We start from the raw sequence: 14527 nt of genomic DNA, 5'->3' as shown, positions 1-14527 counted from the left end.
TCCTTGTATCCAAACAGACCCTATAAGCAAACGACGCCATTAACAGCTACGGTAAACGCTTCCCCGTCTGTCTTTCTCCCCCCAAACTTCCTCCTCTCTCTCTCTTAAACTTCTCCGTCGGCCGTTTAAGTGGCAGAAGCCACATAGTTGTTCCGATTCACCGTGGTTTAGGTTATCTGAAACCCTAAAACCCTACTATTTTCCGACAATGACGATCGTTCTTTCACTGGTAGGGTTTTTACTTTCTCTTTCCGTTTACTTTTCTTTTGTTTGTTCGAATCGATGGGTTAGGTGTTAATGTGCTTTTACTGTTTGTCAATCTAAGTTTACTATCCTGATTTGTATTTTCCAATCTCATTGCGCTCTTTTGAATTGTGGTAAACTATGTTGACTGGTTTAATTGCAGTTAATTTTAACTTATGCATGTTGTTGTTTCACTGTTTGTTTTTTAAATATGTGCTGGTTTCTTTAGTTTAGAGTTCAATTTAGGGTTATGTTTCCGGTTTCCATTGGTGATGGGGTTTTTGAATACTCAGTTTTATTTATTGGGAAACACATTTGAAGTTATGCCTTGTAATGTTCGTGGTGAGATAATGTTACTTTGGAGGTTTTTGTTCCCCCGACTTATGTCAAGGAACTGACATGGGTTTCTAATTGAAATTCTGGTTATGATGCAAATTACTTAAATATATGCTTTTCTTGTTTTGAGTGTTTCTAAGATTGAATTTGATGCGTTAATTTTTAGTTGCTGATACTTTTAGTGGGAATATACTTCAGGTAGATGCCACACCATGTTGATTCTTTCCATGCTTGTACTTGTTTTACTTTGTAATAGGACTCTATGCTAGATCATTGCAAAATAAAGGGTGAGTTGAGGTATGCTCTGTCAGATGGCTTGATCCAATTTTTTGTAAAATAAATTGTAATCTTATCCAATTCAAATTTACCTTTTTTTGAAACAATTACCTAATTAAACTTACCTAATTAGTGGATTCTGAAATAAGCCATATATAGAGAGTTTTCGAGAAAGTGAAATAAATAAATAACCTTCCTTTTAAACCGTGACTCTCATTCCCTCCAAATCCTTGTATCCTAACAGACCTTATAAGCAAACGACGCCATTAATAGCCACGGTAAACGCTTCTCCGTCTGTCTTCTCCCCCCAAACTTCCCCCCCTCTCTCTCTCTCTTCAACTTCTCTATCGGCCTTTTAAGTGGCAGAAGCCACATACTTGTTCCGATTCACCGTTGTTTAGGTTATCTCAAACCCTAAAACCCTACTATTTTCCGACAATGACGATCGTTCTTTCACTGGCAGGGTTTTTACGTTCTCTTTCCGTTTACTTTTCTTTTGTTTATTTGAATCGATGGGTTAGGTGTTAATGTTGTTTTACTGTTTGTCAATCTAAGTTTACTATCCTGATTTGTGTTTTCTAATCTCATTGCGCTCTTTTGAATTGTGGTAAACTATGTTGACTGGTTTAATTGCAATTAATTTTAACTTATGCATGTTGTCGTTTCACTGTTTTTTTTTTAAATTTATGCTGGTTTCTTTAGTTTAGAGTTCAATTTAGGGTTATGTTTCCGGTTTGCATTGTTGCTGAAGGCAGGGGCGGATCTAGGGGGGGTAAGGGAGGGTCTCCCGACCCTCCGGAACACCCTTGATGAATAGTGGTTCAGTCCCGAGAAGCCCCCCCAAAATAGTTAAAATTAATACTTATAATGTAGAATGTAATTATATAACATAAAGCTAAGTTTGCATAGTTGGTTGTAGTTATAATTAAAGGCATCTCTACATCCAAGTGGTCTTGTGTTCAAATCTCCCTCTCTTCACTTTTTATCTCAATTTAATTTTTTCCCTTAAACCTCATTCTCCTTTAAAAATATCATTTTTAATCATTATTAACCTCATTCTCCTTTATTATTTTTAATTATATTTTTTAGTTACAAAATTCATGACCGAGAAAACAATTTGATGAATAATTTCTCCAATTGACCAAACTTGTCAACGTTAGAGATAAAATTGCTCTTGGCTGCCAATATTAAGGGTAAAATTGCACCATTTTATACGTTAGAGGTAAAATTATTCTTAGGTGTAAACATTAGAGTATTTTTGCACCTTATCCTTACTTCATATTGAATCTCAGTTGTTTTGTATCTTAATTTTTCCAATTATGATCAAATTTACCCTTATATTATCAAAAATTTGAAAATTTCGATTTGACTACTATGAATCAAAGCCTTAAGTCGTTATTAAAAAAAACTTCATGCAATTGAGCCCCTCCGGACCTTGAGCTCTGGCTCCGCCACTGGCTGAAGGGATATGTTGTTTTTGGTGATGGGGTTTACTGAATACTCAGTTTTCTTTATTCGAAACAAATTTGAAGTTTGTTAATGTTCGTGGTGAGGTAATGTTACTTTGGAGGGTTCCCCCCACCCATCCACTCATGCCAAGGAACTGACATGGGTTTCTAATTGAAATTCTGGTTATGATTCAAATTATTTAAATATATGCTTTTCTTGTTTTGAGTGTTTCTAAGATTGAATTTGATGCGTTAATTTTTAGTTGCTGATACTTTTAGTGGGAATATACTTTGTTGTTGTTGTATACTTTTAGTGGGAATATACTTCAGGTAGATGCCACACCATGTTGATTCTTTCCATGTTTGTACTGGTTTTACTTTGTAATAGGACTCTATGCTAGATCATTGCAAAATAAAGGGTGAGTTGAGGTATGCTCTGTCAGATGGTTTGATCCAATTTTTTGTAAAATAAATTGTAATCTTATCCAATTCAAATTTACCCTTTTTTGAAATAATTTACCTAATTAAATTTTACTTAATTAGTGGATTCTAAAATAAGCTATATATAGAGAGTTTTTGAGAAAGTGAAATAAATAAATAAACTTCCTTTTAAACCGTCACTCTCATTCCCTCCAAATCCTTGCATCCAAACTGACCCTATAAGCAAACGACGCCATTAACAGCTACGGTAAACGCTTCCCCGTCTGTCTTTCTCCCCCCAAACTTCCCCTTCTCTCTCTCTTAAACTTCTCAAACCCTAAAACCCTACTATTTTCCAACAATGACGATCGTTCTTTCACTTGTAGGGTTTTTACTTTCACTCGCTATCTCTTTCCGTTTACTTTTCTTTTGTTTATTCAAATCGATGGGTTAGGTGTTAATGTTATTTTATTGTTTGTGAATCTAAGTTTACTATCCTGATTTGTGTTTTCCAATCTCATTGAGCTCTTTTGAATTGTGGTAAACTATGTTGACTGACAGTTAAGTTTAACTTATGCATGTTCTTATTTCACTGTTTATTTTTTAAATATATGCTGGTTTCTTTAGTTTAGAGTTCAATTTAGGGTTATGTTTCCGGTTTCCATTGTTGCTGAAGGGATATGTAGTTTTTGAATACTCAGTTTTATTTATTGGGAAACAAATTTGAAGTTATGCCTTGTAATGTTCGTGGTGAGGTAATGTTACTTTGGAGGTCCCCCCCCCCACTCATGCCAAGTAACTGACATGGGTTTCTAATTGAAATTCTTGTTATGATGCAAATTACTTAAATATATGCTTTTCTTGTTTTGAGTGTTTCTAAGATTGAATCCAATTTTTTAAGTTCTCATTCAGGATTTATGGAAAGCTTTTGCAGGTTGGCTTTTATTGAAAGATCTGTATTATAAACTTGTTGAAAGAAGCAATTATTATCTCACTAAGAAAAGGGGAATTGACTCCATGGGGGATCCTATAGATATCAGTTCTGATAGTGATGATAGTATTTTTGGATTAGACGATGATGATGAGGATGATTTTAATCCATCACCTGAAAGGGAATCTACTAGTTCTAGGGTTCTTCCATCTTGGGCTGCTGCAGCTGGTTCAGACTCGAGGAGTACAGGTCAACCTTCTTGTTCTCTTATTCCTTTTGCTATTTACGTGTCTGAACTCTAATTTTGGAATTGGAATTTGAATGTAAGTCTCTTCTTCTTTTTGATACCACATTGTTCTTACTTGACCTAATGGTTAGTGAAACATTACTAGTTTGCCATTTGAAGTTGAATGTACTTATATATATTATTGACTAATCATTGGGTGATTATCTTTGCAGTTAATGGTGGGCGAGCTCGAAGGGCTAATTCCCCTAAATTACATGCTTCTAATGGGATTTCATTGCATGCAAGTAATCATTCATTTATGAAACGTCATACTGAGCCTAGTACCTCTGGAGGCGTTAGAGCCTCAAATCGGCCTACTGCTCAAGCAGATGATTCCCTGTATGGTTTGGGGAATGGGAATAGGGGTCAGCCTCGGACTGTTAACTCCCGAATTGCTAATTCTGGTACAGATTATGAGAAACTTTCATCTCAACAGGCTTTAACGAGGACTCTTCCACCTTCTCTTAATCGATCTTCAATCAATAGTAAATCAAACAACTTATCGGAGAGTGCTAGTAGCAGTCAGACTCGTGATACTTATGCAACAAATGCATACCATCCAGCTGGGCCAAGTGTAACTCATAACAAGGGCTATATGAGAGAGAGAGACTATTATGGCAGGGGTGATTTTGAAGATGTCATCATGTATGATAATAATGGAGGTAGGACACTACCTTCATCTTTGATGCAGGGAAAATCAAATTCTTCTCCATCATTTGGTTCAAGTGATCCTTTATACCGTCCCATGGCTGGTGAAGAAAGGGTTCCTGGGGAAGATGAGAGACTGATTTATCAAGCTGCATTGGAGGTACCTCTTGCAATTATTAGTGCTGGTTTATTTCCCCTTGGTTAAATATTGTAATTGAATGAATAGTTATACTGCCCTGTGTCAAGTAGTCAGTTCGTTATATCTAAATATGTTTCTCTAAGGGGGAAGTATTTTATTCATATATTATATATAGCTTAAGAGGACTTATGTTTGGTAATGAATTCAAAAATATTTTTTAAATTTGAGCTTTTGCTGGTAAGCTTTGTTTATTTGTTTTATTTTATGCATGTCTTTGCACCATCAAATTTTCATGGCTACTTGTAACTTTTATTCTTTCCTCAAACTTTCTTGTCAGTTCGAGCTTTTTCTATAGTAAAACTAGTAAAGTAAAAAGTGATATATCTGTCGAATCATGTTCCAATAAAATTAACCTGTAAAAGATGTATATTAATTTTTGAGCTGAGCAGAAGACTATGTTGACCATTTTGGACTGTAACTCGAGCAGAGTTAATTATTTTTTGCTCTATCGTTAGTCCTAAATGGTAGAATGTTTTGTTTAACTCTGGCAATAACTTGATGAGAGTTTCCATTATAAACTTAATATTTCTGGTTTATATTTTCTAAGAGGAAAATGGAAAGATGACAAGCATGGTTTTATGTATGTGATGATTTGCCCTCTTCAATTCCAAAGGTACAGTTGGGGTGATAATGAAATACTCTGTTGTTATTGTACTCTTGACTTGGGCGAAGTTGAAACATGCACTTTTGACCTGCACTTACCTCACATGTTTGAGGCTACATAATAATGTACTGGTGATCTTGTTTTTGAGATTGTTGGTGGTATTGTTCTTTATTATTCCAATTTTTATTGTCAGGTCTAGGGTTGCAAATGGGGCGGGGTGGGGATGGGGACTGCTTCCCCGTCCTCCTCTAGATGAGGAATCCCCATCTCCATCCCAATTTGTAAAATGTGGAAAATATAGTCCCTGTTCCCATGGGTATTAGGATCCCCATAGGGATCCTCATTTCCCATTTCTCAAATTCTAACTAATATTTTCTTTTAGTGAGATTTAAAATTTTGCCGCATAATACAATTAGGCAAATATAATATATAAAAAGTGCATCAATCATAATTCATAAGTAATACATTAATCTACCAAATATAAAAATAAATATCTAAAAATACATATAAACTGCATGGGGACGGGGATCCCCGTGGGATGGAGAGAGAGAGGTCCCTGTCCCTGCCTCTGGGGAATTTTTTTCCCATCCCCACCTATAGGGAAAATAAATGGGGATTCCCCCATCCCCGTTGGGGCGAATCCCTGTCAGGGATGGATAATCCCTGTCACATTTGCAACCATAGTCAGACCTTATGCAAGTTTTAAGTCTTGCCACGAGAATGTCTTATATTTGCATCTTATGTTACTAGTACAGCATTCAATATCTGAAGAGCTAAAAGAGTTGAACGTTGATTGTCTTTGATTCTTGCAGGATCTTAATCAACCAAAAGTTGAAGCAAATCCACCTGATGGTCTGCTGTCAGTGTCTCTACTAAGACACCAGGTCTTATTATTTATCTTTTATATAGTCTATTGTTTTATTCTGTTGAATTACATTGTTTTGCTAATATATATATATAATATTTTTTTCAGAAAATTGCATTGGCATGGATGCTTCAAAAAGAAACAAGAAGTTTGCATTGTCTTGGTGGAATTCTTGCTGATGATCAGGTTACTTGTATAAAAGTTAACTAGATGTTTTGTTCGCTTGTTTTGCGGAATGTGTTTTCATTTGAGTAGCAGTTTTACCTAGGCTAATTACACTTCTATGTTTCAGGGCCTTGGTAAAACTATCTCCATGATTGCCCTCATACAAGTGCAAAAGTTTTTGCAGTCAAAAACTAAGTCAGAAGATCAATCTAATAACAAACCTGAAGCATTGAATTTAGACGATGATGACGAGAATGTGCATTCTGGTTTGAATGAAGTCAAGCAGGCTGGAGAATCTGATGATATTAAACCAATTCTGGAAGTTAGTACTTCTTCACGGGCATTTAGTAGAAAGAGGCCTGCTGCTGGTACATTAGTTGTTTGTCCTGCAAGTGTTCTCCGACAGTGGGCCAGGGAGTTAGAGGATAAAGTTGCAAATGAAGCTAAACTGACTTACCTTACTTATCATGGAGGCACTCGGACAAAGGATCCTGTTGAATTGGCAAAATTTGATGTGGTTCTGACAACATATGCTATTGTAACTAATGAAGTTCCAAAGCAACCAATAGTTGATGAGGATGAAGTAGATGAGAAGGATGAGGAGAAGTATGGATTGTCTTCTGAATTTTCAATTAATAATAAGAGGAAGAAGAAGATAATTAATGTTAGTAAAAAAAGGAAGAAAGGTCAGAAGGGGATAGATGGTTCCTCTGTTGATTATGATAGTGGTCCGCTTGCTAGGGTGGCCTGGTTTAGGGTGATTCTAGATGAAGCACAAACAATAAAAAATCACCGTACTCAAGTAGCTAGAGCCTGCTGCAGTCTACGTGCAAAAAGAAGGTGGTGCTTATCTGGAACACCTATTCAAAATGCAATTGACGATCTTTACAGCTACTTCAGGTTTCTTAGATATGATCCGTATGCTGTATATAAATCATTTTATAGCACTATAAAGGTTCCAATATCAAGAAATTCAATTCATGGTTACAAAAAGCTACAAGCAGTTCTTAGGGCAATAATGCTTCGCCGTACAAAAGGTACTTGTCTTCTCTTGCAATATTTCTTCTTAAGGTTGATGATACATGAGAGGGATTCTATCTGTTTTCTAGATTTTTATTGAATTCTTTTCTCACGTCTAATTGTACGCGCCAAATAGGCAGTGCCACCAGTTGGTGAGCATTTGATGAGGGTCTTTTAGGTACTTTTGGAATTGTGTTGGTACATCCAAGTGTTTCTCTTAGCTGCGTTTTTGGATTCTGATGATGTAGCATGGAAATTGGGTTTGGGTGACCTTTTAAGGTTCTAAGACTTGGTAGGTAAATTGGTAGAATTGGTAGAACTCCTTTCTATGTGCTCACAATTACAGCTTACAAGGTGTTAAGGGTAGATTTTGTGGCTTCTATATTTGATCCATATCAATATTTTATTACAGTTCCACGTGTGGACTTCATGTTGCATCTGTTGTCATGTAGCTGTTGGCATTTCAACAGTGAACATCGTTTACATTTAGTTCCACTAATATGGGTTTCTCTTCTGGAGAATATTCTAGCAATGGCGAAAATTAAACATTCAAGGATTCTGTTGTGTCATTTGGGCAGACAATTGAGCAGAACTCGTGACTAAGAATGCATTTAGGCCATGTGATAGTAGTAGTGTAACAAAGTAGAGGGTTGATGTGTGACTAGGTCATCCTCTTGTTTGTTGCAAAGTCATCTGGATCATTATATATTTTATGGGAGTATTATAAGCTATTGACTTCAAAAAGAACCCAGATGCTGTTGCAGTTGTGAGTTTTGTGGATTATGTAAGAGGAGCCTCTTCTAGTCATTGGACTTGTCAGAATTACATTACGTAGCTTCTTATATTTGACTTTCAGCTTTACTGGTTTAGTTTTCCTAACTGAGGATATTTGAACATGTGGTTGTTTTAATGGGGTTAATATTATGTCAAATAAATTCTCCTATATCTAGCTACTGATTTTTGAACGTTTGAAATGTGGATCATCATTGGTTATGTCATTTAGGAACATTGATTGATGGACAGCCCATAATCAATCTACCTCCAAAATCAATAAGCTTGATGAAGGTAGACTTTTCACCTGAGGAGCGAGCCTTCTATACCCGGCTAGAAGCTGATTCACGTTCTAAATTCAAGGTGCGTCTGATTATATGAAAATATCGAATGACTGGAAGTTTGTCTTCTATTGGATTAGCTGAGTTCATTTTCTATCAGCAAGTATTCTGTTGAAAATAAGTCAGTAACTGTAGCAAATCCTTTTTCTTTTTATTTAAAAAGATAAAATAATCCATAGGCATTATAAGTTTTATCTCTTATGTTTTCATATTTGGAAGTAGTTTTTTTTTAGCTTTCCATGGTAGCCTTAAGTCGTTACTGATTGCTCAGAACCTGTAGAATCGTGCAAATTTCTTTCTTATTCATCGCAAATTGAAAAAGAAATTACTCTTTACAGGTCCACTGACTGATGGTACTGATGATCGATTAATCAAATACAGGAATACTGATGCTTTTGTGAGAAGATTGAGTTGTGATGATTGAATGCTTTTCTTATTGTAACTTGTTGTCTTAATGTTGTTGTCTTGTATATTGCAGGCGTATGCTGCTGCTGGAACTGTGAGCCAAAATTATGCAAACATTCTTCTGATGCTTTTGCGACTTCGCCAGGCTTGTGACCACCCTCTTCTTGTCAAAACTTCTGTTTCCGACTCTTATGGAAAAGTTTCTGCAGAAATGGCAAAGGGACTCCCTGATGAGATGGTGATTGATCTATTGAATTGTTTGGCTACTTCCTCTGCTATCTGTCAAGTATGCAATGTGAGTGTGTTAAAGTTTGTCCTTCTCAAACCATGCTCTCTTGATGTAGCTGCTGCAATATAGTGGATGCACAGTTGTGTGTTTTTATAAGTTTCATTAACACTGGCCGTGTATAAACTGTTAAGCAACATTTTGCTTGTCATTTCCAATTTGTGGTCATTTTAAGGTTTATAATCTTTGTTGTGCTACTCACGATTTTTTTTCCACATCTAACTATATCTTTCTACTGGGAGGAAAAGATGATAATTATCTAACTTTTCTGGCATTTGATGCTATTTCAGGATCCACCTGAGGACCCGATTGTTACAATGTGTGGCCATGTGTTTTGCTATCAATGTGTATCAGATTGCTTGACTGGTGATGATAATGGGTGCCCTTCTCCTGGTTGTAAAGAACAACTTGGTTCAGATATTGTTTTTTCTGAAGCTACACTAAAGAGTTGTATGTCTGATAATCGGAATGCTGGTGTCGAGCATTCTGAATCTGATGGAAGGTCGACTGTCCTGCACAATGAGTATAACTCATCAAAAATCAGAGCCGTTGTCGAGATTCTCCAGTCGCATCGTCAAATAAAGAACTTTAGTCCAGAACAGGATGGTGGCAGAAGAATCAATGGACCTTCAACAACTGAAGGACCAATAAAAACAATTATTTTCTCACAGTGGACTGGTATGTTGAACCTGGTTCAGGATTCACTAAAGCAGTATCGTATGGAGTTCCGGAGGCTTGACGGAACAATGAGTTTGGCTGCAAGAGACAAGGCTGTTAAGGATTTCAACAATGATCCTAAGGTTGGGTCTAAACTGTTGAAATGCTGAGGGTGTATCTCTACTTGTTTTGTTAATGATAAAGTTGCATTCATTAATTTTTCGATTTTAAATTCAATAGGATACTGTCAGACTTTAATGGGTCGGAAAATTCTACTATGCCAGTTTCTGATGTTTCATACAGATGATATTTTGCATGATTTTGTTCCTATTGCCTTTTCAAATTATTGGAAATTTCTTGCAGGTCACTGTGATGATAATGTCGCTGAAGGCAGGAAACCTTGGATTGAACATGGTTGCGGCATGTCATGTCATACTTCTTGATCTTTGGTGGAATCCAACTACTGAAGATCAGGCTATCGATCGAGCACATAGAATTGGTCAGACCCGCCCTGTTAATGTAACCCGGCTCACTATAAAAGACACAGTGGAAGATAGAATATTGGCTCTCCAGGTATTTTTATAAATGTCATATTTGGCTTGAGTATCTCTTTTACATGATATTTTTATTATTATTACTTCTCAGTTTATTTGCACAAAGTTTGTCTGTGCATACAAACGAACCTTACTCTAAACAACATCTCAATTTGCAGGAAGAAAAGAGAAGAATGGTGGCATCTGCATTTGGGGAAGATCCCAGCGGTGGATCAGCAACTCGCTTGACTGTTGAAGATCTCAAATATCTGTTTATGGGAAGTAGTGCTCCTCGAGTTTAGTGTTCTTTTAATGGTATAATTTCATCAAGGAGGGAGCCAAACATGAATTTTGACTAGTAAGGAGACGATCCGTGGCTGTGCCTGTGGCTGCACTTTATAGGGCCTGCCTTGGTTGCGGTTCAATTTGAAACCATTGGGTTGTATATGTCGGGTGGTACTAATTGTTTTTATTTATTTTTCTTATCTAATGTTTTGAGGCCCACAAAGGCATTTTTGTTTTCATCCAGTGCAGAGGAAAAGCAAGCCAGTCACCTTTAATGTAAATATTCTTAATTATATATCAGAGCTATTAGTCTTCTTAGTCAATGCTTTTTTGAGTTTTTATCTCCTGTTTTACTTTATTTTAATTATCTCCAGTGTTTATTTTATTGTGTTTTTTGGTTCATTTCAAGTATTTTCTAGTTGTTTTGGGTCATGACCTCGAAGCCGAAGAGAGTCGGGAGCAAAATTCTCAAGCGGAAGCGAGTTCTCTTAGTCCAAGATTGTTGGCTTACCAGATGAGAGAACTCCGCGAGTTCTTTTGTGATTCATGCATTGCCAGAACGAAGTTTTATTTTTGCCTCGAAGAGCAAAATTCCCAAGTTCGGTTACTGATGCAGATCAGGCAAAAGAACTCGGTGAGTTCTCCTTTGTTTAAGATTGAAAACAAGGGGCATTGGTCTGATATTTGAAATGCATACCAGACTGCAATATTCATTGACTTTCTGATTAAGGGCTAAGAAAGATAGTGGAAGATCTACCTCAACTGCAACTGGAAGAAATTGCAGATAAGTCTGATATGGAGCAGGCCATAGCTGACAGTTTCTTCCAAGTCAAAAGGTATATTCTTCTTTCATTTATCTTTCTTGGGAAGTACAAAACACTGTATATTATCAACTTGTTCATTTTTTGGTGGAGAGATAAGAAGATAAATAGTGTGGATTGTTTGCCACCATTGAATCAACTTGAAACTGGTTCTGTACTGTTATCTGAACTAAAAATTTGGTCAAGTTTACTTCGTGTCTATGTAAGATTCCAATTTTTATGAGTTCTGTTTGGGTGTTCTCTGAACTCAAAATTGGGTCAGTTTAGAAGCGGTGAGGACAAAATTTGGACTTCATAGGTGGAATAATCCATTGCTTTTGTACTTCGTGTCTATGTAAGATTCCCGTTTTATGAGTTCGTGTTAAGGAAAAAATTTCGACTTTATAGGTAAAATAATCCATTGCATTTGTAAAGGGCGGTCCGGTCGCACTAAGTGTCCCCGCTAAGCGAGGGTCCGGGGAGGGGTCCCACCACAAGGGTGTACTGGGGGCAAGCCTTCCCCTGCCAATTTATTTGGCAAGAGGCCGCTCCTAAGACTCGAACCCTTGACCTCTTGGTCACACGACAAAATTCGGCTAGGTTAGAAGCGTTAAGAGCAAAATTTGGACCTTACAGGTAAAATAATCCATTGCATTTGTACTTCAAATTTGACACTTTCTTTGTGTTCAATAGTGAAACTTTTGTATTCAACAGTGAAACTTGCTCTGACTTAGTGTGAGTTACTGTTTGGGTCCAAAACCGGTTCTGTACCGTTGTCTAGACTCAAAATTGGGTTAAGTTGGAAACGTTAGGGCAAAATTTCGACCTTATCGCTAGAATAACCATTGCTTTTGGGACTTCAAAAGTGACACTTTATGTTTAGCCCTTTTGCTAGTGATGACATATGGAGATACTTTTATTGATTACCTTCCCTACCACTTTTGTGGCTAAGACGAGGGATAGAGTTGTAATTGAGCCGAGCTGATTTGACCTTTATCACTCCCGTACGGCTCAATTTACCACTGGTTTTGCTTGCGAGCTGCGAACCAAGATCATTCACGAGCGTGTTCATAGATTTATAATCAAGTTTGCTTGCGAGCTTTTAAGGTAAATTTTGTCATGTTCAAATTTGGTTTATTATGAGTTTTTGTACACAATACACTATCAAATTACTTTTATGAAATTGACCCTAAACTTTAATAACTTTAGACCTGAAGGTTAAATGTTGAACAAAACAAAAGTTATTCATGTTGAACAAAATAAAAGTTATTCATGAAATTGACCCTAAATTTTAATAGTTGTAGACTCGAAGGTTACATGTTTAACAAAACAACCACAAGAGAAGTGGAAACAATTGGGATTAAGGTAGGTCTAACAATTGAACCGAAATGGAATAGAAAAACCTAACAATTGATAATTGATTTTTAATTGAATCGAAACAGAATAAAAAAGGGTTAATTACAAAAATGGGTCAAATGGGAGGTCCATTTACATATTTAGACTGATTTTGTGTGACTTTTTCATAATACTTTCAATATTTACGCGCGGATGTCTTCCTCCCGTCTGACTTCGCAAAGGTTAGCATATGCGAATCCTGCGAAGCTAAATATACGAAGCCTGCGAAGTTAAATATGCGAAGCTAATGTTTGGTTTAGTTGATGATTTTAGTTAGCATATGCGAAGTGGTATATAACAAAACATGGCAAACAACAACAGATTCTAACATTGTTTAACGAGGTTGCCGTTCGCTCTAAAATCGCCCTCTTTCTTCCCTCTGTTGTTCGCCTTCTTCCTCATCTTTTCTCTTACTGTTCACCTTCTTCTATCGTATGTTCGCATTCTTCATAAGGAGAACACTCAAAACATTCAATGCTGCTAGTGGGATTCGAACCCTGATAACTTTACTTATATTACACTCTACTTACCACTGAGGCAATTGCTTCTCTTGTACATTATATCACGCACGCTACTTAATATACTATTGTACTAGTAGCTTCTATTGTTTAATATTTGACGCATGCACTTATTAATACCGATTAAATATGCATGATAATGAATTATAAATATAAAAAAAAAGAAATGTGAATTATTAATAGAAAAAAATACAAGAACATGCTCAAATTTCTTATTTATTTAATTCCTTTATATTTTTGTAATTTATGTTATATAAGAAAATATACGTTATGTTTTTTTAGAACATGTATTTTGTTTTTTCAAACATGAGTTATAAATTATATTATATAACAAATGAAAAAACGATCCAGATATCTACTGATTTTTTTAGAACATTATACTTAATTTTTGGAACACAAACTATAAACTTTAGAACATACATTATGTTTTTTAGAGCATGCGTTACGTTTTTTCGAACATGAGTTATAAATTATATTATAGAACAAACATGAACTATGAAGTTTAGAACGTACGACATATTTTTTAGAACATACGTTATGTTTTTTTAAAACATGTGTGATGTTTTTTCGAACATGGGTTAAAAATTATTATAGAGCAAATGAAAAAACGATCTAGATATCTACTGGTTTTTTTAGAACATTATACTTAATTTTTGGAACGCAAACTATAAACTTTAGAACATACGTTATGTTTTTTTAGAACATGCGTTACGTTTTTTCGAACATGAAATATAAATTATATTATAGAACAAACACGAACAATGAAGTTTAGAACGTACGACATATTTTTTAGAACATACATTATGTTTTTTTAGAACATGTGTTATGTTTTTTCGAACATGAGTTATAAATTATATTATAGAACAAATGAAAAAACGATCCAGATATCTACTGATTTTTTTAAACATTATACTTATGTTTAAAACATAAATTACAAAAAATATGGAGGAATTAAATAAATAAAAAATTGGAGCATGTTTTTGGATTTTTTGTTCTATTAATAATTCATTATTATGCATATTTCTTTTTTTCTATTAATAATTTATTATTATGCATATTTAGTTGATATTAATAAGTGAATGTGTCAAATATTAA

General features: G+C 35.5%; 1 protein-coding gene across 4 annotated transcripts; it reads left to right on the top strand.

Moving 5' to 3' along the window:
• On the top strand, positions 1-11614 carry LOC136224256 (helicase-like transcription factor CHR28). 4 transcript variants are annotated; one of them, XR_010686342.1, is made up of 12 exons: positions 1-229; positions 3658-3903; positions 4114-4748; positions 6204-6275; positions 6365-6442; positions 6549-7458; positions 8445-8575; positions 9032-9253; positions 9535-10044; positions 10265-10474; positions 10614-10995; positions 11129-11614. XR_010686342.1 is itself a non-coding variant. In XM_066012532.1 (11 exons), exons 2-11 carry the CDS (start codon positions 3741-3743, stop codon positions 10734-10736), a joined length of 3054 nt encoding a protein of 1017 aa, XP_065868604.1. In that variant the 5' UTR covers positions 1-229; positions 3658-3740; the 3' UTR covers positions 10737-11042. The 4 variants fall into 4 exon arrangements, 3 of the variants coding, with proteins under 3 accessions (XP_065868604.1, XP_065868605.1, XP_065868606.1); XM_066012532.1 differs by lacking the exon at positions 11129-11614 and having other exon boundaries at positions 10614-11042; XM_066012533.1 differs by lacking the exons at positions 1-229; positions 11129-11614 and adding an exon at positions 1190-1314 and having other exon boundaries at positions 10614-11042.
• The last annotated feature ends 2913 nt before the right edge of the window (positions 11615-14527 follow it).

Source organism: Euphorbia lathyris, chromosome 3 (genome assembly GCF_963576675.1).
Source record: "Euphorbia lathyris chromosome 3, ddEupLath1.1, whole genome shotgun sequence".
NCBI lineage: Eukaryota > Viridiplantae > Streptophyta > Magnoliopsida > Malpighiales > Euphorbiaceae > Euphorbia > Euphorbia lathyris.
The sequence above is the reverse complement of the archived record's forward strand: the minus strand, read 5'-3'. Positions and strand labels throughout refer to the sequence as shown.